Source organism: Anomaloglossus baeobatrachus, chromosome 1 (genome assembly GCF_048569485.1).
Source record: "Anomaloglossus baeobatrachus isolate aAnoBae1 chromosome 1, aAnoBae1.hap1, whole genome shotgun sequence".
Taxonomy (NCBI): domain Eukaryota; kingdom Metazoa; phylum Chordata; class Amphibia; order Anura; family Aromobatidae; genus Anomaloglossus; species Anomaloglossus baeobatrachus.
In genome coordinates this window covers 183687546-183714158 of record NC_134353.1, presented here as the reverse complement: position 1 = coordinate 183714158, position 26613 = coordinate 183687546, and the positions used below count along the sequence as shown (strand labels likewise).

Below are 26613 nucleotides of genomic sequence, written 5' to 3'. Positions count from 1 at the left end.
CAGTGCAGCTGTAGCAATCCTGCCATTCTCATAAAACAACCGCACTAATGTACCGCCCCGCGCTCGGCCGCAGCCGAGCCGCTCGGCTGCAGCCGAGCCGCTCGGATCCGGGCTCGTTGGTGGGTGGCTCGAGCGCCTCCAGAACCGGGGTCACTTCGCTCTGAAAGGATGCTGGCGCTACGTAGGGGGTTAGGTTTACAGCCGGGGCCGTGGTTTTTAGTTAAGTTCGTGACACCACCCACGGGTTGTGGTGAATGTAGACACCACCGCTGCTGTTAACTAGGCCCCCGGGGACGGTGTTGCGCAGCCAGGTGTTGACCCCTCCGTGGGTAGGGGGGTGATGGTCCGGTTGAGAGAGTGCGGATGGATTGTTGTGGTGCGGGGCAGTGCGCGGTCCGAGGGCACAGTTGTACTCACTCTGACAGATACACTGGAGTCTCTGGTAAACCAAAAAGATGGTGGTTGGTGCCCGCAGCCGGCTGCGTCTGGTCCCCCACCCGGTTTGGTGGTCCCCGCCTTTCTCCTGCACCTTGTTTTGTAGCTGTGGACTGCCTGCGCTTCAGCAACGGGAGTCCGCTCCCCGGCTGTGTGTGTGTCGGGAGAGCCCGTTTGCCCGCAGACGCTGGCCCGTGGGATCTCTCTGCCTGAGCGGTGGCTTTCTATCCCCCTCGTTGGGCTGTTGTCTTCAGTCGGGACTTGGTTGGGAAAGGACCTAAAGTCCAGACCTCAGTCAGTGAATTCACTTAGTCCGGTAGATTCGGGACCTCGTTTCAGGGTCTGAGTATCCCCCTCTGTGCTCCGGTTTCCATTCGGTTCCCCGGTTCGGTACCGGTGGGCCACTACCCTTTCCCGGTCCATTACGGTTCCACCAGGCTGTCTTCCTGGCTCCTGCAGGCGGCGACCACCGTCTGCCTCTTGGCCAAAGGGTGTCCAGGCTACGACCCAGACCCGTTAGACGTTTACTCTCTACTCCTTTCTCTCTCACCTTCAAAACTAATCTCCTCTGTCTTTTCCGCCTCATTCTATCCGAACTCCTCGATGGGCGTGGACAACTGCCTGGCTCCGCCCCCTGGTGTGAACGTCAAGACCCGAGAGGGGTGACCAAAGTTTTTAGGTTGGCTGCTGTTACCTTTTTAGGGGGACGGGTGTTTGTGCAAGGGCCTGTCTGTGACTACCTGGCTAGTCCAGGGCGTCACACTAACATCCGGCAAAGAGACAGGCATACTTAGTTGCAAGGCACACTCACTGTACAGCACCACTTTTACACCTAGTGGGGAGTTTTGGTCTAAAAAATTTTTTAAGATGCCTTCCATGTCCCCATGCCTTGAATAGCATACGTACCAATTTTCAACCAATTCTGTCCACTGGGTCAATCTGCACATGGCTCCAAACACCTTAGGTTATTTTATGGCCACCTTGTAGATTAAAATACAGATAGAAAAGATCCAGATGAGAAGTGTAAGCAGCTGGATATCACATTAAATAATACATGAATTATAGCTATAAATAGTTTAATCTATGATGAATAATTCAATACACCAATTAGAAGACCATAAAAGTCATACTACTGCAGTATTCAATATAATACCTAAATATCTGAACAGTCCAAATAACGCGAAAGATGGTGAGAAACACTGCCAATAAATACATATTGTAACGAATACTCCAAAAAGAGAGGTAGCCCTTACAGACTTAAGAAAAAGATGCTGACAATTGACCCTTAGGGGCACTTTGGACACTACGACATTGCAGCTGCGATGTCGGTGGGGTCAAATCGAAAGTGACGTACATCCGGCGTCACAGTTGATATCGTAGTGTGTAAATCCTTTTTGATACGATTTACGAGCGCAAAAACGTCCAAATCGTATCATCGGTGTAGCGTCGGTCATTTCCATAATTTAGGAAGGACCGATGTTACGATGTTGTTCCTCGTTCCTGCGGCAGCACACATCGCTGTGTGTGAAGCCGCAGGAGCGAGGAACATCACCTTATCTGCGTCCTGCGGCTCACGCCGGCAATGCGGAAGGACGGAGGTGGGCGGGATGTTTACCTCCCGCTTATCTCCGCACCTCCGCTTCTATTGGCCGCCTGCCGTGTGACGTCGCTATGACGCCGCACGACCCGCCCCCTTAATAAGGAGGCAGTTTGCCGGCCAGAGCGACGTCGCAGGGCAGGTGAGTGCATGTGAAGCTGCCGTAGCGATAATGTTCGCTACGGCAACTATCACCATGAGATTGCAGCTGCGACGGGGGCGGGGACTATCGCGCCCGGCATCGCAAGCAACGGCTTGCGATGTCGTAGTGTACAAAGTGCCCCTTAATGTAGCCGTATACAGTAAATCACACAAAGGGTGTCACAAGTCACTATGGCTCAAAGAACAACTATGACAATAATTAGTTACTGATGAAGAAATAGTGAAATAGATAATTTTGCAATAAATAGTTACATAGTAATTACTGATGAAAATCGTTTGAGGTATCTCACTACCAGCTTTGCACATTTAGACGCTAGAATTCTTCTTTCCAAATAGCTCCAGCTCAGTGAGATTGGATCGAAAGCTTCTGTGATTAGCAATTTTCAAGTCTTGCCACAGATTCTCAATGGGATTTAGGTCTGGATTTTGGTAGGTCGTTCAAACATATGAATATGCTTTTATCTGAACCATCCCATTGTAGCTCTGGCAGTAGCTTTAGAGTCGTTGGCCTGCTGGAAGGTGACCCTACGGCTCCGTCTCGAGTTTTTAGCAGCTACTAAGAGGTTTCCCCTAGGATTGCCCTGTATTTAGCTCCATCCATTCTCCCATGAACCCTGACCAGCTTCCCTGATTCTGCTAAAGAAAAGCCTCTGCACAGTATGAATCTGCCACCACTATGCTTGATGGTGGGGATGGTGTTTTCAGGGTTATGTGCAGTGTTAGTTTTCCATAACTCATAACGTTTTGCATATTAAAAACCCTGTATTATTTACAGATACTATTAATATTTAACTATTTACTTATCTATTTACTGTAGGATATATACTCATTTTTACTGTTGGGGTAAAATAATGTGACAGATTTATAGATTGTGTTGTTTTCTATGTGGTGATGTTTATTTTTACATAAATATTCTTATTTACTGGTGTAATATTTTTGCTCTTTATTCTGTGTGTGTGTGGGGGGTTTATAATTTTTGCAATTTTTTTTCTTACCTTTTTTTTTACATTTTTTACTTAGTCCCTCTATGGGACTTTAATGTTTATTCCTCTGATCACGTGTTCTCATGCATTGCAATAGGCATGTATTGATGTAAATACTTTTATGCCCAAAAATGACAAACGTATTCTAGGAGTATTTATTGGCTAACCAGAAAAATTACTGCATTTTTTGGACTATAAGACGCACCGGACCATAAGACGCACCCTGGTTTTAGAGGAGGAAAATAGGAAAATAAAATTTTAAGCAAAAAATGTGGTCATGACACACTGTTATGGGGAGAGGATCTGCTGCTGACACTGTTATGGAGGTAATGTCCCCAAATTTTCTGCTAAGGTACCCCATCCTGGTATATGCCCTCATCCTGCTATATACCCCCATCCTGCTATATACTGCCATCCTGCTATATGTCCCCATCCTGCTATATACCCCCATCCTGCTATATACTGCCATCCTGGAATATGCTCTCACCCTGCTATATACCCCCATCCTGCTATATACTGCCATCCTGGTATATGGCCCTATCCTGCCATATACCCCCATCCTGCTATATACCCCCATCCTGCTATATACTGCCATCCTGGAATATGCTCTCATCCTGCTATATACCCCCATCCTGCTATATACTGCTATCCTGCTATATGTCCCCATCCTGCTAAATACCCCCATCCTGCTATATACCCCCATCCTGCTATATACTGCCATCCTGGAATATGCTCTCATCCTGCTATATACCCCCATCCTGCTATATAATGCCATCCTGCTATATGGCCCCATGCTGCTATATACCTCCATGCTGCTATATACCCTCATCCTGCTAGATGACCCCATCCTGCTATATACCCCCATCTTGCTATATGGCCCCATGCTGCTATATATCCTCATCCTGCTATATACCCTCATCCTGCTATATGGCATGTATCCTGTATCACACAAAAAAATAAACGTTTATACTCACCTTTCCTCGCTCCATGCAGCATCGCTCCTCCCCCTGTCTGTGGCGGTAGCAGCGCCACAGATCTGTGTGGAGCCGTCACCGGTCACTTCTCTGCAGCATCGCAATCTCCTCCAGTCTGCCGGTCAGCTGACTTGCGTGGAGACTAGCGGTGCGCACAGTAATGACGTCATCGCTGTGCTCACCGCTCTCTACACAGATCAGCTGACCGGCAGACTGGAGGAGATCGCGATGCTGCATGGAAGTGGCCGGTGAGTGTACCGTACTTATTCACTGCCCCCTGCGCTGATAATGATGCGCGGGGGGCAGTGAATACAGCCGCACATGATCATTTCAGGCTCTATTTGCCAGGGGTGATCACGGTCGGCTGTTAATTAGGCGCGCACCTCCCACCCGTCATCCCGCCCACCTGTCAAATGTAAAAATAGCAACAAAAAGAGGACAATGTCCTCCAAAAATCAAGTATTACTCACAGCAAGTTGGGCTGCAGTGTGTACATCGCCCAGGCCAAAAGCTAATGCTCTACCAGGATACAGCTAAACCCCCACTAATGTGGAAGCATCACAGGTGCAGATGAAGCAGATCACACACACACCTCCATGGAATGGAGGGGAGGCGAATGCTAGATGATAAAACTGCACACTGGTGACTTGCATAGAGCGCTGTTCACATGCAGATGGCACAGTCACAAACCCGCAGCCTATTAGGTGACGCCCTTCTATTAGATCAGGCGGGCTGCCAAGCCGTACCCCACTGTGTATCATGCACGGACAGACACTCTACAATGCAAGGCCCAACAGAAAGGGGCCTGGCTGTATCCTGTACAAACAAAAAAATATGAGGTTTTTGTTGGTATTTATGGCCATAAAACGTAAGCCTACACCCTCGTCACGGGACCTCATGTCTGTAGGTCCCTACACTAAATATAAAAATAGCAACAAAAAGAGGACAATGTCCTCCAAAAATCAAGTATTACTCACAGCAAGTTGGGCTGCAGTGTGTACATCGCCCAGGCCAAAAGCTAATGCTCTACCAGGATACAGCTAAACCCCCACTAATGTGGAAGCGTCACAGGTGCAGGAGAAGCAGATCACACACACACCTCCATGGAATGGAGGGGAGGCGAATGCTAGATGATAAAACTGCACACTGGTGACTTGCATAGAGCGCTGTTCACATGCAGATGGCACAGTCACAAACCCGCAGCCTATTAGGTGACGCCCTTTTATTAGATCAGGCGGGCTGCCAAGCCGTACCCCACTGTGTATCATGCACGGACAGACACTCTACAATGCAAGGCCCAACAGAAAGGGGCCTGGCTGTATCCTGTACCTGTCAAATGCCGGCTTCAGCGCTGAGGGATGATGGGCGGGAGGATGGGCGTGCATATGTAATGAGCGGGCCCAATTGGTCATGGCAGGCACTGCTACAGCCTGCTCGTGCCCCCGATGGCCGCTCCACCGCAGCACCCTCATTCCCGGCCGCAGCCCTATATTCAGACCATAAGACGCACCCTCAACTTTCCCCCAACATTTGGGGGAAAAAAGTGCGTCTTATAGGCTGAAAAATGCGGTATATTTGCAAGCATGCAGAGCACAAAGGCTCCTTTATCAGCCAGGTTTACAAATGAATTAACATACAACATTTAAGAGATGTTACAAAAGGACAGTCGTGCATGGGAAAGGGGTGATGCATCCTAAGGATAGGGAAATCAAATTAAGGTTTTTGTTACAAATGGAGATGTGGTGGAAGTAAATATAATTATATGAGGGGCTGCTGATAAGTCTTTGGCTTTGTGGTTTTTTTGTTTCTATGGGAACGAATGTTACGTCACATGAAAGCCTTATGCGTCTAATATATGTTTTCAAAATTTTGTGTTTGTTGCTTATAGCAACAGTGTTCTACGCATTCGGGAAAACAAAATGGTGGAGTCTAATGTGATATTCACAGCAACTGAGAGCAGAGGAGTGATAAAATTCTTGTTTCTTCAAGGAAAGTCCACAAAGGATATTCATGGTGATACATCGCAGACATTGGGGGATCAATGCCCTTCATATTCCACAGTTAAGAACTGGGTTGCCAAATTTAAAAAGGGTCTCTTCAGCAGCAATGATAAGGAACGTCCTTGCTAACCGACGGTGGTTGTTGTTTCGGAGATCGTCGATGCTGTACATAACCTCATACTGGAGAATCGACGAATTTCAGCTAAAGTAATAGCAGACATCATGGAGATTTCCTGTGAACGTGTTTGTGTCACTATCCATGAACATTTGAACATGAGGAAGCTATCTGCAAAGTGGCTTCTCAAATGTTTGACAACAGATCTGAGAAGCATGTGAGTGAAAACTTCCCAGTCCATTTGTCAGCATTTCCAGACTGATAAGAACTTCCTAGATTGACCGGTCACTATGGATGAGACCTGGATTTATTTGTATGACCCTGAAAACAAGGAGCAGTCAAAACAGTGGAAGCACAGTGGTTCTTCTCGTCCAGCCAAGTTCAGGGAGCAAAAGCCACTAAGGGGATCGCATCAGTGTTCTGGTATAAGGAGGGCGTGCGTCTAGTGGACTACCTTCAAAAGAGTTCCACCATCAATGCAAGGTATTACATTGAACTTTTGGACCAATTGAAGGCGGCTTTGAAGGCCAAAAGGCACGACAAGCTGTCCAGAGGAATCTTGTTCCTGTAAGACAACGCCTCCGCTAACACTGCACAAGCGACCATGGCAAAACTGGCAGAGTTGGGCTTCTATCTGGTTGACCACCCACCTTATTCACCAGATCTATCTTTCTCTGACTATCATCTGTTTCCAAACCTGGAGAAACACCTCAAGAGTACGAAATTTCACACCATTTCTGATGCCATGGCTGCTACGGATGCCCGGTTTGAGACACAACTGAAATCTTTCTTTTTGCTAGGCTTACAGAACTTGGAATACAGATTAAGAAGTGTGTTAACATCAGTGGAGAGTATGGGGAATAAATTTAAAGTTTCACCATCCTATCTCATTTCTTTCTGGGTAAAGTCAAAGGCTTATCAGCAGCTCCTCGTAATAACACTATAATTTTGTATTGCACATAATAGGTATGTATTGAAATACATGAGACCTCTCTGATTATACTGACAGAACGCGTTTTACCCTGCCTATGGTTGGGTTTAACAGGCCTCTATACCTGGCACACAAGGAGCTCATTGTTTGACCCCCGAGTGCCATGACAAACATCGGCTCCCCGTGATTTCGTTGCGGGGGTGCCGATGGGGATAGAAGAGAGAGCCCCCTACCTTCCTCATTACACAAATACACATCACCCGATATGCTTCATCCAATAATTATTCAAGTTTATACAGCTTGAAGTTGGAAAATCTGCTTAAATATTATGATATGGTCAAAATACTCACTTGCCTAATAATTGTGTAATGCTTTCCCATTGTCTTATCTATGGAAAAAAAATGTATACAAGACTAACTTAAAAGTTCCCAAAAAAATTAATAAAAAAAGGTTAAAAAATGTTTGAAAGTGACAGTTTTTGAAAAACAAATTGTGTGAATGAAGCCTATTAAAGATACAGCATGTGAGCAGAATATTAATGTCCATATATGCATATTTATGATTTAGTATTCTTTAATGCATACAATATCTTTTTCAAGCAGGTGAATCAGCCAAGGGGAAGATTCTTCAGGAAACATTAACATTTTTCTTTCCTGAAAAACCTTTTTATACCATTTTTGTTTATATTTTCGGAGTTCTTTTTTGATGTTTTTAACCACTGGCATATTTCGTTTTTTTTCCAGCATTTTTAAGTTGGGTTTTTGTTACTTTTCCTATCATTTTTTTAACTAAATTCCATCATTTTAAGAATAAATACTTGCTAAGCACTAATAAAAATGACTGGATATCTTCCAAGCATCTTTTGAGCTTCGCATTGACTTGTATTGTAAGAATGGAGCGTATTCTAAGCAGAAAACACCTGAAAAATGGTTAACCGCTAGGTGCTTTTGGAAACCTGAAGCAGTTAAATGGTGTCAAAGGCCTGAACAAATGCTTTTCTATGTAAAAACAATTTTCTATATATGGGATCATGCTCTGAATGTTTTAGGTTGTACTTTTTCAGGCGATTTTCAGAGTGGAATTCCTCTGAAAAAGAAGTCAGGTGCACAAACCCTTTAAGTGTAGCTGTCATTTTAGGAACACTAGCAGCAGAATGTCTGTGTCTGTATCTAGCTCTATTCTTTTCACACATACTATTTATTTAATTTAAGGAAATAAAATAATGGTTATACTTCAAACAAATTAAAAATAAATAAATTAAAATTAGCATACCTCTTTAGGCCATTTGTTTCAGGACATGATGGTAATGGCATTCAACAGTGCTATTATATCTGTAATCCAATGGAAAGAAACATTTGTATCTATTTTTCAGGTGCATCGTGGAGTAAAAGGATTTGTCAGGGATCATCAGGGAAATCCAATTGCTAATGCAACAATATCTGTGGATGGAATCAACCATGATGTAACTTCAGGTACTAAACAATCAAGTCTACACTGGAATAAATGAGTGCGTCCAAGGGGCATTGACGTATCAGTTTTGTACATCAATAACAGTAAGCCCAAAGCAATAACTGCTCAATAGTCTGATAAATGGTGCAAATATTTCAATTAGATTGACTCTTAGATGACTGGTCTGTGTCAGGTCCCCGGCAGCTTCACCCATAGACTGACAGGTTTCTTTGTGTGTATAGGGAGAGACCTGTCAGTCTAAAGCAGGCTTTACACGCAACGACATCGCTAACGAGATGTCGTTGGGGTCACGGAATTCGTGACGCACATCCGGCCTCGTTAGCGACGTCGTTGCGTGTGAAGCGCAGAAACAACCGTTAATGATCAAAATTACTTACCTAATCGTTGATCGTTGACACATCGTTCCTTTCCCGAATACCGTTGCTGTTGCAGGACGCAGGTTGTTCGTCATTCCTGCGGCAGCACACATCGCTATGTGTGACACCGCAGGAACGAGGAACATCACCGTACCTGCGGCCGCCCGCAATGAGGAAGGAAGGAGGTGGGCGCGGGATGTTCGGCCCGCTCATCTCCGCCCCTCCGCTTCTATTGGGTGGCCGCTTAGTGACGCCGCTGTGACGCCGAACGAACCGCCCCCTTAGAAAGGAGGCAGTTCGCTGGCCACAGCAACGTCGCTAGGCAGGTAAGTATGTGTGACGGGTGTAAGCGATGTTGTGCACCACGGGCAGTGATTTGACCATGACGCACAACCGACGGGGGCGGGTGCTTTCACCAGCGACATCGCTAGCAATGTCACTGTGTGTAAATCCCACTTAAGAGAGCAAGGCGGGGAAAAGACAAGGGGCACTGATCATAGTCTCGTTATCTGAGGCAGCTTTTCTAAGTAATTTCTCTGAAATTATGCTGCATTTCTATGAAAAAACATATATGGCTGCAATAACGCATCTACTGTCAGGTTCCCTTGAATGATTTGCTCTTTGAATACTTTTATTTTTTTCTTTTAACCCAAGCTAAGGATGGTGATTACTGGAGGCTCCTTGCTCCTGGGAACTACAAAGTCACAGCCTCCGCTCCAGGGTTCCTTGCGACCACTAAAAAAGTAGCTGTGGCTTATAGCCCTGCCACTAAGGTAAGTAACTGGCACTGGGAATTTTGCAGACATTATACAATAACATCATGTCTAATAGATGCAGTCTCCTTTCATATACTATATTAGTGAGGCGCTCCCTCACAGAACATGTATGACATGATGAATCACAGTTTTCCTATGGTTTATACGCTATTGCTGACAGTCACTATACATACATAGCCATGTCTATACTGGGAACCAACAGACGGCCGTGTCCTCCTCCTTTTGGGATCAGTTTATGATAATGTGTAAAACATGAAGACCACGAGCATTTATTGCGAACATTTCTTATAGAAAGAAGCCAAAAACGGATTCTTTATATAACGATATCTGCATCATGGCGGCTGAAATGATCCCTCAGCTCTTGTAATACACAGAAGAAGAAAGATTCAGGATGAGACTACTTAGTACATGTAATGCTGCTAAATCTACACTAATGAAAGTAAATGTGGTTGTGTTATCACCTGCAAATCAACGTACTGCAATAGAACAGTCTTCAATAATCTAAACCTGCAGGATTTTAACCCAACCAGAGTGCGACATTATAATCTTAATGTCATGTGGCTAAAGGTACTGTGTAGTTCCAGATCTGCGATTTATTCATTTTGGAATCCTCATGCTGCAGGAGAAATCGACATCAGCAATTGCCTTGGGGGTTAGATTTTTAATATGTTTAATATCAATTTATCAATGGATTTTCATATTTAACCATTTGAAGAACATAGTGTAAAATTCATGGTAAATCTGTATCAAGCAAATCCATATGTAACACATACAGATCAAAAGAAAAAATCTGTAGGAGAAAATTTGTTACACTTTGGGTACATTCATATGAACGTATTTTATCTGTTTGCTTCCTGTATGCTGAACGGATGGCACACTTACAAATGGTAGGCACACTGACCAGTGGACGGCACACTGACCAATGGTAGGCACACTGACCAGCAGACGGAACACTTACCAATGGTAGGCACACTGACCAATGGTAGGCACACTAACCAAAGGTAGGCACACTGACCAGCGGACAGCACACTGACCAATGGTAGGCACACTGACCAATGGTAGGCACACTGACCAATGGTAGGCACACTGACCAGCGGACAGCGCACTGACCAATAGTAGGCACATTGACCAGCAGACGGCACACTGGCCAATGGTAGCAATACTGACCAAAGGTTGGCATACTGACCAATGGTAGCCATTGTGCCAGTGCAAATGCACAGTTTTCCACACGGGCCTTGGGTAGATAACAGCACACACTATGTTCATCTCTTCAAATGGCAGGCAGCTTTTTAGTCTGTTGGGAAAGTGACTGGTCCAAAAAATGGCAACATTGTCTGAATGTAGCTTTTAAATATAAAAGCAGGACAATAGTAAAGAGCCACTTATCCAAATAATATTGAAAATATCAATAATAAGAGGCTAAAATATAACCTTTTTTTTATTAGTTATTAAAACCCTATATAAATAGGTATGTAACCAAAAGCCCCTCTGCATTAACCTCATAACGACGGCCGTACGACTTAAAGCGGCGGCAAAACAGGGTACTTATTCTGTTCCGCCGCTTTAAAGCGGCGGCCCGAAAAAACCCTGTAGCGCCCCCCAGCGACCGAAAATCTCGGGGGTTTCAGCTACCGGGGGTAGCTGAGACCCCCCAGATTATGAATCGGGGTGTTTTTTTTGGACCCCGATCATGTGATCGGCGGTATACACCGTATACCGACGAACACATGAAAAAAAAAGAAATGGCCGGTAAAACTGATTTCTTTTTCATCTGACATGATCAAACATGTCAGATGAGAAAGAAATCTAACCCCCTAGTGCCCCCAAAGCCCCCGGTACCGGAGAGTCCCCCCACCCCCACCCCTACCCCCACCGGACATCCAAAATGGCGCCGAAGCGCACAGAAAACTGCCGCCGGCGCCAGCTCTGCAGTCATTTCCCTCCGATCTGAAATGATCAAACATTTCAGATCGGAGGGAAATGTCCTCCCCCTGACCCCTCCTCCGGTCCACCGGAGCCCTCTGGTCACCGGAGCCCCCTCCGGTTCTCCAGAGCCACCACCCCCCTCCCCCCTCCGGAGCGTGGAAGATGGCGGCGCACAGCGCGCGGCCGCCTTCATTCTGCTCTTTCTGCCGCATGTGACATGTCACATGCGGCAGAAAGGTGTCCCCAGGTCCCACTAGGTCACCCCCCGTCACCCCCCGTCACCCCCCCCCCCCAAGCCCCCGGTTATACGTTACCTGTCTGCCGCTCCGGGCCCGCGATCGCCGCCTCCTTCTTCAATGCTGGCGGCGCATGCGCAGACAGCGGCTGTCAGCTGGATCCCTGCAAGCAGGGATCCTGCTGACGTCGCTGATGCACAGGCTCCACTGTGGACCGGGGGAGGGTGAGTGCAGTGATCTGCAGCCACACTCCTCACATGGAGAGGCTGCTGTTCCAGAAAATGGGGGGTACGTTCTGTGAGCGTACCCCTCATATTCTGGAATGAGGTTACTGCAGGTCACTCTGCCCTAGGTTGGACCGGGGCAGTGTGAGTGCAGTATTCTCAGATTACTGCACCCACACTGCTCATGGAGAGCTTGCTCTTCCAGAAAATGGGGGATACGTTCCCTGAACGTGCCCCCCATATTCTAGAAGATCCAGAGTCGGCGCGGGACCTCCAAAATGGATTACAGCGACCGGAATTTCTTTATTTTCAATAAATTGGTAAAAGAGGAATGTTTCGGGGAGTGTTTTTTCAAATAAATTTTTTTTTTGTCTTTTTTTTTTCTATTACTGACTGGGTTAGTGATGTCGGGTATCTGTTCAGATGCCGTGACATCACTAACCCCAGGGCTTGATGCCAGGTGACATTACAGCTGGTATCAACCCCATATATTACCCCGTCTGCCACCGCACCAGGGCGCGGGATGAGCTGGGGCGAAGCGCCAGGATTGGCGCATCTAATGGATGCGCCACTTCTGGGGCGGCTGCGGCCTGCTATTTTTAGGCTGGGAAGAGTCCAATAACCATGGCTCTTCCCACCCTGAGAATACCAGACCCCAGCTGTCCGCTTCACCTTGGCTGGTGATCTAATTTGGGGGGGACCCCACGTTTTTTTTTTTTTTAAAAAAACGCCTGGGGAGCCCTCCAAATTGATCACCAGCCAAGGTGAAGCTGTCAGCTGTGGTTTGCAGGCTACAGCTGTCTGCTTTACCCTAGCTGGCTATCAAAAATAGGGGGGACCCCACGTCGTTTATTTTAATTATTAATTTTTTGGGGGGCTAAATACAAGGCTAGGCACCCTTTAGTGCCACATGAAAGGCACTAAAGGGCGCCAGCTTAGAATATGCAGGGGAATGGGACGTTATATTTGTTTGACATCTATCCATTCATCCATTGTAGCATTTTACGCTGTGTGCCCACAATCAGGGTTTGCAGCGTTTTGGGCGCAGAGTGTTTTCCCTGCGTCCATAGCGCTGCGTTGTGCAGTAGAAGCACAGTGGAAGGATTTTTAGAAATCCCATGCCCAATGTGCTTCTTTTCTCCGCAGCATAAACCGACCTGTGGCGCAGCTTCCCGAGCCTCAGCATGTCAATTTATGCTGCGGAGATGAGTGTTCTCTGCAGGTAGCATAGAGCTCCACAGCGGCCTGAACCCAAATCATGGGCTTGGGCAGCTGCGTTCTCCCGTGGACAACACTCACATCTCTGCAGGAGGCTGACACTCTGTACTAGATGCCGTGTCGCTGGATCATGGCCACAGAGCCTAACAGTGAGACATTTGTTGCTACAGCAACATTTTTGTGAAGTACCTGTGGATTCAAAATGCTTACTATACTCCTGAATAAAATCCAGTTTCCAAAATGGGGTCACTTGTGGGGGTTTTCTGATGTATAGGTACCCAAGGGGCCCTGCTAATGTGACATGGTGCGCGCAATTTATTTCAACTTTTCCAGAATTCAAATGGTGCTCCCTCCATTCCAAGCCCTCCCATTTATCCAAACAGAGGTTTTTGGCCACATTTGGGGTATCCCTGCGCTCACAAGAAATTGGATAACAACTTGTGGGGTCCACGGTTTGTTGTTGTCTCTTGAAAAAGTGAGAAATTTGATGCTAAAGCAACAGTTTTGTGAAAAAAATGAAAATTTTCAATATGGCAACCTAAGCTTATCAAATTCTGTGAAGTACTCGTGGATTCAAACTGCTCACTATACACCTTGATAAAAGCCTTGAGGTGTCTTGTTTCCAGAATGAAGTCACTTGTGGGGGACCTCCACTGTTTAGGCACCTCAGGGGCTCTCCAAATGCAACCTGGCGTCCGCTATTGATTCCAGCCAATTTTGCAGTCAAATGGCACTCCTTCCCTTCCGAGCCCTGCCATGCGCCCAAACAGTTGATTTCCACCACATATAAGGTATCGCCAAACTCAGGAGAAATTGCACAATAAATGTTATGCTGAATTTTTTCCTTTTACTCTTGTAAAAAAAAAAGCTACCTGGTTGAAATAACAATTTTGTGGTAAAATTTTTTTTTTTTTTTTTCATGGCTCAACGTTATAAAATTCTGTGAAGCACCTGAGGGTTCAGGGTACTCACCAAACATCTAGATAAATTCCTTGAGGGGCCTAGTTTCCAAAATGGGGCCACTTGTGCGGGGTTTCTGCTGTTTAGGTACCTTAGGGGACCTCCAAATGCGACATGGTGCCCGCAATCTTTTTCAGCCAAATTTCCTTTCTAAAATTCAAATATTGCTCCTTTCGTTCCAAGCCCTCCCATTTGTCCAAACAAAGGTTTCAGACCACAAGTGAGGTATCACCGCGCTCATAAAAAAGTGGTTAACAAACCTTGAGGTCAAATTTTTGGAATTACCTCTTGAAAAAGTGAGAAAATTGATGCTAAAGCAACATTTTTGAGAAAATTATTAAAATTTTCAATATGACAACGTAACGTTAACAAAATCTGTGAAGTACCTGTGGATCTAAAATGCTCACTATACCCCTAGATAGAAGCCTTGAGGGGTCTAGTTTCCAAAATGGTGTCACTTGTGAGGGATTTCTTCTGTTTAGGTACCTTAGCGGACCTGTAAATGCAACATGGTGCCCGCAATCTATTTCAGCCAAATTTGCTTTCCAAAATTCAAATATTGCTCCTTCTGTTCCGAGCCCTCCCATTTGTCCAAACAGAGGTTTCTGACCACATGTGGGGTATCGGCGCGCTCATAAGAAAGTGGGGAACAAGTTTTGAGGTCCATTTTGTTGTGTTATTTCTTCTAAAAGTGAATAAATTTGGGTTAGAGCAACATTTTTAGGTAAAATTTAATTTTTGCTTTTTTTCATTCCACATTGCTTTTGTTCATGTGAAGCACCTGAAGGGTTAATAAACTTCTTGAATGTGGTTTTGAGTACTTTGGGGGGTGCAGTTTTTAGAATGGTGTCACTTTTGGGTATTTTCTGTCATCTAGGCCTATTGAAGTCACTTCAAATGTGATGTGGTCCCTAAAAAACTGGTTTTGTAAATTTTGATGTAAAAATGAGAAATTGCTGATAAACTTTGAACCCCTCTAACTTCCTAACAAAAAAAAATTTTGTTTCCAAAATTGTGCTGATGTAAAGTAGACATGTGGGAAATGTTATTTATTAACTATTTTGTGTCACAGAAATCTCTGGTTTAACGGTATAAAAATTCAAAAGTTGAAAATTGCTAAATTTTCAAAATTTTTGCCAATATTCAATTTTTTTCATAAATAAACACAAAAAATATTGTCCTAAATTTGGTACTAACATGAAGTCCAATATGTGACGAAAAAACAATCTCAGAATCACCGGGATCCGTTGAAGCGTTCCAGAGTTATAACCTCATGAAGTGACACTGGTCAGAATTGCAAAATTTGGTCTGGTCATTAAGGTGAAAATTAGCTCCGTCACTAAAGGGTTAAATCACAAAAGATCAAATTGATCAACAACTGGCCATAGACTAACTAGTAGTATTGGCCTGCCCAGAGACACCACTGATGCAATAACAAAAAACAACAAAATAAACACCACAAAAGAACAAAATAGTGATTTCTCTAACACCATAAATAGACAGTGGTCCTGTGGGTATAAACAAATAAATAGAAAAACACAACAAAAATAACTCAAATTATGTTGGCAGCAGTCTACAAACCACGCCATTCCGATAGTTCACACTGACAATACAAGTAAGAAAGGAATTGGAACATTCTCACTGGATTAATAGGGTGTGGAGAAGATCGGTATCTCCATCATGTATGGTTTGTTGACTGCGTATCACGGTTGTCGGTACTTCAATAGTCCTGCTTTGTATTTTATTTACTATTTTATGTTCAATCTATTTTTATTAAAGTTGATTTTCATTATTACAAAAATAATCAGGCTTGAAAATTTGAAACATTTACAGAAAGGTCCATGACCTAAACAAACAAAGAATGGTAGTATATCATTTTAATGAACACGTAAGTAACAAAAGACACGAGTCACATCCAAACAATCAGGACCAAACAAAAAGTTCAACATGGTCTTGTCCGGGTGAATCTGTCCATGGTACAAAATGAAGTGTCAATTACAAACCATTTCATTAAAGCATTTCACTAAAACAAAAAAATGTACATGCCTTTGTGAAAGGTTAATAACTTCAGGAAGAAAATAGATATACATAAGAGAAAAGAGCAGCGAGATATAAAAGAAAGGAAAGAGAGGAAAACAAAGAATGTGAGAGGATGGGGAAGAAGGGGGGGAAGGAAGTCAGGCGGGGAAGTGCGACCAACGAAGAAAGAAATCTGTGGCTCACTCATTTCATATCACAAATCAAAATGGGAGCGGATGTTGTTTGCAGCACTACTCAGGGGCCTACTGAAAGATCTTGTGAAAGTCAGGGGATCATGAAAAAGAACCCACTCACTCCAAGTCTTACAAACTTATCCCCGCACCTGGATTGGTCTGCAGAGAGCTCCTCCATTCTATATATGTCAATCATTTCCAATGTCTTGGAATTACAGAGCGAGCAGCTGTTAGGCAGAATCTCAGAATGTCTCTTTTGTGATACGTTATAGAGTGTGGCAGGATAGAGAGAAGGGTGATTTTAGGGGAGTCCACCACCCCTCTTCCAGTAATAAGGCGGTAATTGTCGAAAACCTTGGCCCAAAAGGGTTTTATCAGCTGGCACTGCCACCAAATGTGTAGCATAGTACCCTTCTCCAGGTTACATCTCCAACACACTTGGGAAACCTGTGGGAAGATTGCATGAAGCTTAGACGGGTATTGGTACCATCTTGTTAGGATTTTAAAAAAAATTTGCTGGGCAGAGCAAGCAATTGACATTTTGTGAGTGAATAAGAAACCTTTCGCCCAATCCTCCTGTGAGATGGTTTCCCCCAAGTCCCGCTCCCAAGCCAGTTGGTAATTTATTTTTTCGGCAGCACCTAGTCTGATGGGGACATTATATAGAAATGAAATTGCGTGTTCCGGTGAAGCCTCCCTCAGGAACATTTCCTCCAAAGGAGTGGGAGTTCCACAGAGTGAGCCCTCCACCTCCTGTGCAGAGACATAAAACTAACTGTAGATATTCAAACCACTGCGCTCCTCCACGTGAGGGCCGTGATCTAATAGACTGAAAGGCAGGTAATCTACTATTAATGAGGATTTCCTTCATGCGGGTGTCCTCCGCTGCCCTCCAGTTATTTACTATTTTATATTCTGTACTTTTTGTCCACTGGCTTTTCCAGTTCTATGTATTTTATCACAATGTCATCATGAAGCCATTGTATATTTACTTATTTTTATTTTTTCATTAAAACAGATTGATTTTGATCTGGAATCATTATCAGAGAGGAAGGAGGAAGAGAAGGAAGAGCTAATGGAATGGTGGAAGATGATGTCCCAAACTCTGAATTTTTGAAGATGATTTACCCATGATATTAAATTAAATTATATGTTGACTTGGTATGCAGTAATGTGGACTATATATCTATAGGAATGGGTATGCACAACAAGGCATATACTGTATATCCTTACATGCATGTTATACATGCACATTCCTATAAATATTGGATAATGTGTAATTTTGAATTTTCAATCTGTTTACTTTGTTTCTGTGATGATCTGGATATGGATCTGCACTCTTTATATTTATATGCTAGGCTTTCAGCTAGGGTTACCGTAGAACTTGGCACAACAAATCTGTGAGTATATGGCATCGTTTGAGCAACAGTTTGGAGTTTTCTACCCAATGTCAAGAGTCAAAAATAAAGCCGTGGAAGTCGAAATGCAATATTTTATGTTTAAGCCATGTGTTGTAGAGTACATATTAGTTTACACAATAATATATAGCACAGCTGTTGCCAAAAATATCTTGGCAGTATGTATGTAGAGATGATGTCAGCTACTCTTCTTGTGGGTCCTGGAAGAAATAATCCAATATTGGCATTATTTCTTATCCGTTAGCTCAGAATGTTATAATTAAATTTCTTCCGAGGACAACTGTGATTTGCATATTGACGCTGCCTCCAAAAATGAACATAAACATTTCTATATGATTACTTTGGTTATAATCTACTAAAAGCAACACACGAGTTAAGAAATAATCACGTTAAGATAATTGATGGCTTCTCTGACTCATACCATGTTGCTGGACTAAACAGTAGGCTCATCCTTTCCATACAGTTTTATTCAAGGCAATGTATAATTATTTTTTTTCCTTATTTTTTTTTGCAATATACTGTTTTGTTTTTTAAAAAGTAGTTTGTGCCCAAAAAGGAATAAAATATTACCGTATTTATAACACTGCAATAGTCAGCTGTAGCAGCTATATTTAGAACGGAATAAGCGCCCTTAATAATGAAGATATTAAGGCTGCCTATCACGTTGAAGATTTTGAGTTCATCTTAAAACAAAGATTTTATTTTAAAGGATCATTAATAAAGAATTTGGATCTTTAATCTACCAGATTGAGTTGGTCTACAAATCTCTTTAGTTGACTATTGCAATGTTCCACAAAGCACAGTACCGGGATCTCCATTGAAAACTGAAACAATTGAAAGAGTAAGCTGGCAATTATTTCTATTATATTTCTGTTACTGTATTTATAATATTCCTGTTATATATGTGCAGGTAGGGGTTCTGCCCACATTAAAAAAAAACAATTTCAGAAACCTGAGAATTTCTGTTTTATATGAAACTAGCTGTTGTACCCGGCATTGCCCGGACTAGTAACTAAGTCTCTGTCTCTCTCTCTTCCACTCTCCCTCCCTCCCTCTTTCCCTCTCTCCCACTCTCCTACACCCCCACCCTATCCTTCTCTCCGACTTTTCCTCTCACCACCAAAATTATATTAACTGACACGTAAGCTGTCTTATACTAAGAATGTTCTCTGATGCCTTTAGCAACCAATTAGAGCTCCTATTAATGACCTGTAGCAAAATAGAAGCAGAACTGTGATTGGTTGCTGTAGGTCACCTGATAAATATCCAGGCTAACTCGCAAAATAGCTAATATATTACCTCACACATCCAAACAGTAAGTAAGGCCTCTTTCACACATCAGTTTTTTGCCGTCAGGCACAATCCGTCGAATTTGGAAAAAAAACGGATTTGGCGCCTGATCTGTTTTTTTCTCATAGACTTGTATTAGCGCCGGATTGCGACGCATGGCCTCACGTTTCATCCATCGTGCGGCCACCGGAAGTAAGGAACGTTTTTTGGGACCGGTGAAAAAAAAAAAGGCGATGGATCCGTCGCCATCCGTCTTTTTTTTACAATGGAAGCCAATGGGCGCCGGATCCATCATCATCCGTCAAATGACGGAACGAGGCAATGGATCCGTTTTTTGTTTTTGGACATGCCCAGACATTGTGTAAATTCACTTCTGGTCACAAAAAAAGTTCTCTCTCTCTCTCTGTCTTTTCTCTCCCTCTTCTCTCTCTTGCTCTCTCTCTCTCCTCTCTGTCTCTCCCCCTCTCCCTCCCTCTTCTCTCTCTCTCTCTCTCTCTCCCTCTTCTCTCTCTCTTCTGTCTCTCTCTCCCAATAGCAAATAACCATTGGCCTGAAGGGAAAAAGATGAGACAGATTCGGTTTTTTACCGGATCCGTTGCATCAGTTTTGCCACAATCTGCGACAGATCCGTCGCATCAGGCACAAACCGGATTGTGCCTGATGGCAAAAAACTGATGTGTGAAAGAGGCCTAAGCGTGTTTTTTTTTTTACCAATAACTTGTAAAGCGAGGGGTTAAAATTTCCCTTCAAAACATAGTCTATGAGGTTCCCTGAGTTAAATGAGGTGGCTGTACAATATTGTAAATGCAACGGTGTGGATTCCTTTAGTGGACATTCACACTTACATACACAGCATTATACAGTATATTAGATGTAAAGCGATAAAACATGACAAATAGAAAAAACTAGGATAAAAATCTTAACGTATTTATAACACCCCTGTTATATGTGTGTAGTATTAAATAACTGATTTCAGTAATCTAAGAATCAATACTTTATATTAATTATATTATATATACAGTATATATATATATTATTATATTAAAGCCACACTACAAGAATAAATAGATAACACAAGATAAAATGGAAATTATAATGTATTGCTAACACCCCTGTTTATATGTGTGCAGTGGTCTGTTCCACAATAAAACATAATCTGCTCTTTATTGGCTGTACGATAATGGACCAGACCACTGCACAGATAGACAGGGGCTCTGTCTATATTAAAAAACTTTAGTTTAGTAACCTGACAATTTCTGTCTTTATACTGAGTATCAAGCCAAGCTTCAAGAATAAATAAATTACACAATACAGAAATTTGTATTTTAAGACTTTCTTTACGTCTGCTGCTGAGGATCCTAATGGAGTCTCCAATGCAAATTCTACAAGAGAATGACAGGCAAAATAGCGCAGCATGGTAAAATGGCTGTTCTCATGACAAACTCGATGGAGCCCATAGTCCATGGTTCCACGCTGCTCAATATATCCGTATTGGACAGGAATACATTCGACCCACCTAGGTAATTAACCACAGGGCCCATACATCAGCTCTAATGTGCATGTTCACAATTTTCGCACCATTTTTGTTGTGCACACTGGTTGTAAATATCCAAAATTGTGATAGACCTCCAGCAGCAAGTGATCTGCCAGTAGTGCTACCTTAAGTACAATGAATGATTCCTGCTGTGGCTTATTGTATTAGATATTACTCCCATTGGAGGCCTGTCACCCCTGACGGTACTCCGTATACACTTGTGTAAACGGTGAATCTACACAGCAAGACAAGATGTGTGCATTAAAGGAGCTGCAGGTAAATAACAAAGCGAGTTATTTTGTGACTAGGGCCTCATTGAAACTTTGCATATTGTTTACTATATGGAGAGCAAGGAGCGTTATAGTAGTAGTGACGAGTTTACAGACTCCTGTTCACACTATGCAATGTTTGGTACTGTTCTAGGAGATACAGTAGTGGTGCGGTACTAGCATCACATGTGATGGAGGCCTTCCCATAACATAGTCCAGCATCATCGGGAATCATGGCAGACCTGAGTGTAGGATTAATCGTTACCAACCATCAGTGGCATTGTCGTTCTGTGTAATATCTATACTTGTATGTTTCCTTCATTAATTAAATGACTATCTATGGCCGTTGTATAATAGTAATATTTTACTACAGAGTATGTTAATACAATTGTTGCCTTTATCAAAGCACAGTGAACGTCGATGTGTCAAATGATGATCAATACTCTTCTCAAAGACCAGAAATATTTGACTTGTCAATAAATGAAATGTTCCAGTCTGAAGTGTACACTGCCAGATATTCTTGTGTGAAGCCAATGTAGACTTACTGCTTTCAAGGCTCCTCGTCTGCACATGTTTATGTCTTGTTTGTGTAGTCGTTTGTTACATGTTCCTTCATTAATATATTATAAAATATTACTTTATTTCCAATGTCTGATGACTTTTAGCTATATTTACTGACAACATAAATCAATGATTCAGATCTACAAACAAGATTTGGTGCCATATCTAATGATAACCGATCTGATCACTTTAGGTTTCCAAGCTAAAATGAATAATGCAGTCAAAGGCCCCTTTCACATGTCTTATTTTTGGATATGTGTTCTATTCATGTTTTTCTCAGATGTAAAATGTTACCCTTAACAGTCTATAAGCTTTTTTTTTTCTGGAGGTGGGCGCAAGGGGACGGAATGAGTGTCCCTCAAAAAAAAAATACAAAAATTGAGATGTCCGATTTTGATGCTGGTTACGGATAGTTATCATCCATTTAAATCTATTGGTTCATGAAAAACTCAGACAGCTGGAATCCTAGCTGAATCTTAGTGCTGTCCAATTATCGAGTTTTTTGATAGGAGTAGCCAGTTTTGTTTTTATGGGAAAACTAGAGAAACTGTAAAGGGTGCTTTACACGAGACGATCTATCGTGCGATAGATCGTCGTGGTCACAGTTTCTGTGACGCACATCCGGCATCGCTTGCAACGTCGGGCTGTGTGACACCTCCGAGCGACGCAGTATCGCTCACAAATCGTGAGTCGTGTACTCGTTGCTCGGTTTCATAATCTCGTGTAATTAAAATGGCGCTGGTTGCTCATCGTTCTCGGGGTAGCACATGCCGCTCCGTGTGACACCTTGGGAACGATGAACAGCAGCTTACCTCCGTCCCGCGGCACCCGCCGGCTATGCGGAAGGAAGGAGGTGGGTGGTGTTTACGTCCTGCTCATCTCCGCCCCTCTGCTTCTATTGGCCGGCTGCTGTGTGACGTCACTGTGACGCCGAACGTCCCTCCCCCTTCAGGAAGAGGATGTTCGCCGCCCACAGCGACGTCGCACAGCAGGTAAGTACGTGTGACGGTGGTTTAACGAGTTTGTACGCCACGGGCAACTAATTGCCCGTGACGCACAAACGACGGGGGGCGGGTACGATCGATCGTGAAATTGCACAATAGATCATACCATGTAAAGCAGGCTTAACACTGATGGTAAGAACTGACGTACTGACCAAACACTGATGAAAATCTGATCCAAAACACTGTTGAAAATTGGTAATTTCTTCACGTGCAGAAAAAATAGAAAATGCCGTGTGAAACTGGCCTGAGATACTGTATATAGAAATGCACTAGAGAATCTGACCAGCTCAACTGTAGATTTGTTTTGTGCTGTCCTAAAGGTATTGGTTGGTATTATGGCCAGAATACGGCTGCCCACAACCCACTTCATGGGTCCTCATGCTTGTGGGTACCACTCATATCTAAATAAAAAAAAATACTATTGGCAATAATAACAACCAATATCTCATATATATTTTATATATGTTTTTTTGCATATAACATTTTATACAGGATGCAGCCAGGCCCCTTAATGTTAGGCCTTGTATATTGGAGTTCCCGTCCCTGTATGGTGCACTTGGATAGTACTGACGCAGCCTGCCTGGTCGAATAGTAAGGGTGTGACTAATAGGCTGCTAACCAGTTACTGTGCACCTACATGTGTGAATGGCGCCTTGTACAAGCCATCTGTGTGCAATTTTATCATCCAGCAATCGCCCCCTCCATCGATTGGAAGTGTGTGAGTGATTCGCTTCTTTTGCACCGGTGATGCCTCCACCTTATTGGCGGTCTTGCTGCATCCTGCTAGTGCATTAGTTCCTTGGCCTGGGCAAGTTATAGCTGCTGCCGTCTATTTGCTGTATGTAATTGCTGAATTTTTGGAGGAGATTTTATCCCTCTTTTGTTTTTTTTTTGTAAATATAGCCATATAAAGGCTTGTTTTTGTGGAATGAGTTGTAATTTTGAATGAAACCATTAGTTTTACCAAATAGTGTACTGGAAAAAGGTAAACAAATTTCAAGTGCGATGAAATTGCAAAAAAAGTGCAATTGCACAATTGTTTTTGGAGTCTTTTATTAACCCTATTCACTATATGGTAAAATTGCTGTGTCAGTATGATGCCTCATGTTGATACGAGTTCATAGAAGCCAAACGTGTACTTTTATTTTTATCTACGTTTTTCCAAACAAAGAGTAGCGCTTTTGTCGCCATTTTCTGAGACCTGTAGTGTTCTTATTTTTCAGGATCTGGGGCTCAGTGATGGCTTATTTTTTGCATCTTGAGCTGCCATATTTTAATTAGACCATTTTTGCATAGATACGACATTTTGATCGCCTGTTATATTTTAATGCAAAGTTGTGGCGACCAAAAAATGTAATTTTGGCGTTTGGAATTTTATTATTGCCACACCGTGTACCGATCAGATTAATTAATTTTACATTTTGATAGATCGAGCATTTCTGAGAGCGGTGATAGCAAATATGTGTATTTTTTTATAGTTTTATTTTCAATGGGGCGAAAGGGGGGGGTTTGAACTTTTAGGTTTTTTAAGTTTTTTCATGTTAATTTTTTTTTTTACTTTTTTTATTGATTTTACCAGTCCTGCTAGGGGGCTTTATGCCTGTATACTCCGATCGCTTGTGCAGATCAGAGCGATGCTGAGGACGGCAGGGTTTGGAAGGGAAGGAGCACCATTTGACTTTGGATTGCAAAATTGGCTGGAATACAAATCAGACACCATGTCACATTTGCAGATCCCCTGATGTGCCAAAACAGTGAAAACTCCCCACAAGGTACCCCATTTTGAAAAATACACTCCTCAAAGATTTTATCTAGATGTGTGGTGACTACCTTGAACCCACAGACGCTTCACAGAATTTTATAATGTGGAGCCGTGAAAATAAAACAAAACAAAATTTAAAAGTCTTTAAATTGCAAAAGGTTATCAGAAGGATATAGACTATACTGTTTGTTTTTTTTCTTCTGAGCTTATCGATACCACATATGTGGTGGAAAACGACTTTTTGGGCACACGGTAGGGCTTGAAAGGGTAGGAGCGCTATTTGAATTTTGTAGCACCATTTTGGCTAGAATAGAGTGTGAATACCATGTCACATTTCAGTAGCTCTTGACATACTAAAGCAGCAGACACCCCCAGAAGAGACCCCTTATTGGAAACTGAACCTCTTGAGAAATGTATCTGTGGGAGTAGTAAGAATTTTTTACATAGTTATGCAGATTCTTGTTATGTCACTGCATTGTTACTGTTTTGCTCCTAAAAATCTATCTAAATGTACATTTGTATTATTTTGTAAGTATTTTTTTTATCCACCTTTGGGTTTTAACACTGACTGAATCCTTCTGATCATGCTCTCGATCAGATTTAAGAACGTCTCAGCTGAAATCTCATTCCAGATCTCCTTTATACGGTCCTAATGTTGGTGTATACTGGTCGATTCACTTGGGTATGTTTACAGCTTTTTCTTCAACTCTACCCACAAGAGTTTGATTACATTCAGGTCTGGTAACTGTGTGGGCCAGTCTATCACCTTTACTTCATTGTCATTGAACCATTTCTTCTCCATTCTTGATCTATGCTATGGGTCGTTTCCCTGCTGGAACATTATTTCATTTTCATACCCATAGTAATCGAGTGTGCAAAGTAACTCGTCATACTCACATATAGTTCAGCATTGAGACAACCATTGATCCTGTTCAAGTATCCAGCGCCTCTGGCTGTGAAACAGCCCCTTATCATCAGGCTTCCTCCACCAAACTTGACAGTCCTTACATTTTTTGATCCGTCAGCCCTTTTTTTTCCTTGTTTTTTCTAGACCCATTTGCACATATCAGAGCCTAGTCTTTTGACTTTCGTCTCATTGCTCACAATCACCCATTTCCAAATTTGTACTGTCTACTTTTCGTAGTTCTTGCAAACTTGAGCCAACGCTTCTTATGACAATATTGAAGTCGAGTAATCTTCATGTTTTTTGGGCCACCATTCCAGACTTTTGTAATGTGCGTCACATGGTGCTTGCATGGACATCTGTGATCTTACTATTATGAAGCATAAGGGTCACCTCCACTGCCATGATTATCACTCCAGAACTGATAGTGTGCCGCCCCCGTGCCAGCAGCCAGCGCTGCTCGGGTCCGAGCCTTCCAGGGTGGTGGCTCGAGGGTCTCCGGACCCGGGGTCTCGTGGACATGCCGAATAAATGGGGGGGACGTAAATGTACGGGCTAGGCCATAGTAAGTTCGTGACGCCACCCACGGTGTGTGGTGAAGTGGGACACCACCGCTGTTTTAGGGCACCCGGGGGAGGTGTTGCGGCAGCGAGTTGTTAACCCCTCCGTGGGTAGGGATGGTGGCCCTGGGACCCGGTGGCTCTGGTGCAGGGGATAGCGACCGCAGGGAGTGTTGGTGTACTCACAGTTAATAAACCACACAAGTCTCTGGTAAACCAAGGTGATAGTGGCCGGTGCCACGGCCGGTTGCTTTCGGGTCCCCCCACCCGGCTGGTGGTCTCTATCCTTTTCTCTGTACTGTTTTGTGTAAGGTGGACTTCCTAGCGTGAAACTCAGGAGTCCGCTCCCGGCTCGATGTAGCCTAAGGAGCCGTGCCCGCAGACGCTGGCCCGTGGGATTTATGGGCCCTGGCGGTGATCTCTTATCCCTCTCAGTGGGCTGTTGTCTTCTATAAGGGACTTTGGGAGGGACAGAACCTCTATTCCTGGCCTCAATCGGTGAATTAACCAGTCCGCTTGTTTCCGGTTCTGGCTTCAGGGTCCGAGTACCCCCCTTTGTGCTACGGTTTCTGGTCGGTTTCCCGTGTCGGTACCGGCAGGCTACAACCCTGTCCCGGTCCACCTCGGTTCTGCCGAGCCATCTTCCCGTCTTCTGCTGACGTAGACCACCGTCTGCCTCCTAGCTAGTGGCACCAGGGCTCCTACCCTGGTACCGTTCAACTTGAATTTTCTTGC

At 43.5% G+C, this 26613-nt stretch overlaps 1 protein-coding gene across 1 annotated transcript in view; it reads left to right on the top strand.

Moving 5' to 3' along the window:
• Nucleotides 1–21735, top strand: part of CPE (carboxypeptidase E) — a 128055-nt gene extending 106320 nt beyond the window's left edge. The window contains exons 7-9 of the mRNA XM_075347326.1: nucleotides 8570–8669; nucleotides 9678–9796; nucleotides 17595–21735. Coding sequence (XP_075203441.1) covers nucleotides 8570–8669; nucleotides 9678–9796; nucleotides 17595–17693 — 318 coding nt within the window. The 3' untranslated portion in view covers nucleotides 17694–21735. The remainder of the gene's footprint in view (nucleotides 1–8569; nucleotides 8670–9677; nucleotides 9797–17594) is intronic.
• Nucleotides 21736–26613: the final 4878 nt, after the last annotated feature.